Source organism: Aplysia californica, unplaced genomic scaffold, assembly GCF_000002075.1.
Source record: "Aplysia californica isolate F4 #8 unplaced genomic scaffold, AplCal3.0 scaffold00140, whole genome shotgun sequence".
NCBI lineage: Eukaryota > Metazoa > Mollusca > Gastropoda > Aplysiida > Aplysiidae > Aplysia > Aplysia californica.
The window spans coordinates 465,025-466,483 of NW_004797410.1; the positions used below are offsets into that span (position 1 = coordinate 465,025).

Consider the following 1,459-nt stretch of genomic DNA (forward strand, 5'->3'; position numbering starts at 1 on the left):
TCGCAGCACCTTGACTCTAAGAGTTCACCCCTTGAATAGAGTAGAGAAATTTTTTCAAATGCATTACTAGAAAAGTAGGGGAAAAAATCATTTTAATTTGTTCATTTGAGTAAAAACTTGAAAAATGTTATCTACGAGGATATAAATCTTGGGCCGAAGATCTCCCAGTCACTTTTTTTTACTGGGCGTGCGTTGCTGTGAAATAATTTCACGTGGCTTAAATGGGTTTGCTCTAATTGGTATGTAACTTACCACCACCAATTTTGGAGATACGCCATTAAAACTCACAGATCCTTGTGGTCGTGATTCGTGCAAATGTCTTCAGTGTTGAGACCTTTGAGAAACCTTCTGCACGTTAATTGCTTTCACTTAATAGTTGTCCTAGTTGGAGTCATAAGTTAAGTGTTGAAATAATAAACAGTGTGCTTGCTAGAAGCAAGAGACTTTCCCCCCAACTCATTTTTATTTTACTTTAGCCAAAATTTATTTGTGCAAATTTTAAGAACTATATTATAATGGGTCTCTTTGTTTGGTTTTACCCATCTGTAGTATTTCCTATCTCTTTTTTTATTATAGTTTCGGGTAGTCAGTAGACAGAAGTCCCAGGCGTTTAATTCTATCGTGCATGGCCAATTCACCCTGTCTGTTCATGGCTTTTGCAAACTGCATGATATCATTCATGTGTTTTAGTTTTTTGCTTGCAATCGCGTTTTGTTATTCCCTTATTTGATTTATCGTTTATTTCCTGATGTACTCATATATTGTACTTACTTTTGCTTGCACTTATTGCGCCTGCTTTGTTTTGTATTATCTAATTTTTAAGCCTCTTCTTAATGTAATCAATAAGTTATATATTGTAAGTCCAAATTTGCTTATAAATCTGGATTAGTTTAATAAAGAAGAATGATCCCTTTTGGACCATTGCTTCTACATTAACTCTCTGCCCACCCCCATTGAAAACTAAAGAAAATGATTTTCGAATTTCAAAATATGGTTCATACTGTACGTTAAGATAAAAGTTCATAATGGCACTAGTTTATAAAACATTACTGTTAATTATTGATTCTTTGAGTTTTTTATGGGTACAGATTAATATAAATCTACTCTTTAATGCTATTACCGCTAGATATAAGCTTTCGCGAGTTCAGAAGAGGCGACTCATGATATGTTTGTGTGTGTTCACGTTTTGATGTGTGAGCGTGTGTGTGTGTTTTGGTGTTTGCTGCACATCACTTTTCTGTCTTTCTTATTCTGTTCCAAGCTTTCACGGCTGCAGGATGTTAATGGTAACATCAAGGTAATAATTGTTTACCGCCATGTTGACCTACTGTGTATTTTTTAATATCCTGGAAGAAAACCTATGTCGCTAGAATGTTGACACACATTAGCACTGATAAAGAGAGAGCGAGAGAGAGAGAGAGAGAGAGAGAGAGAGAGAGAGAGAGAGAGAGAGAGAGAG

The 1,459-nt window shown here is 35.4% G+C and overlaps 1 protein-coding gene across 1 annotated transcript in view; it reads left to right on the forward strand.

The window, feature by feature from the left end:
- LOC101856096 (centrosome and spindle pole associated protein 1) overlaps positions 1 to 1,459 on the forward strand; it is a gene marked incomplete in the record, with an annotated part of 163,640 nt that overhangs the window by 92,267 nt on the left and 69,914 nt on the right. The window contains 1 exon segment of the mRNA XM_035969359.1: positions 1,262 to 1,297. Coding sequence (XP_035825252.1) covers positions 1,262 to 1,297 — 36 coding nt within the window.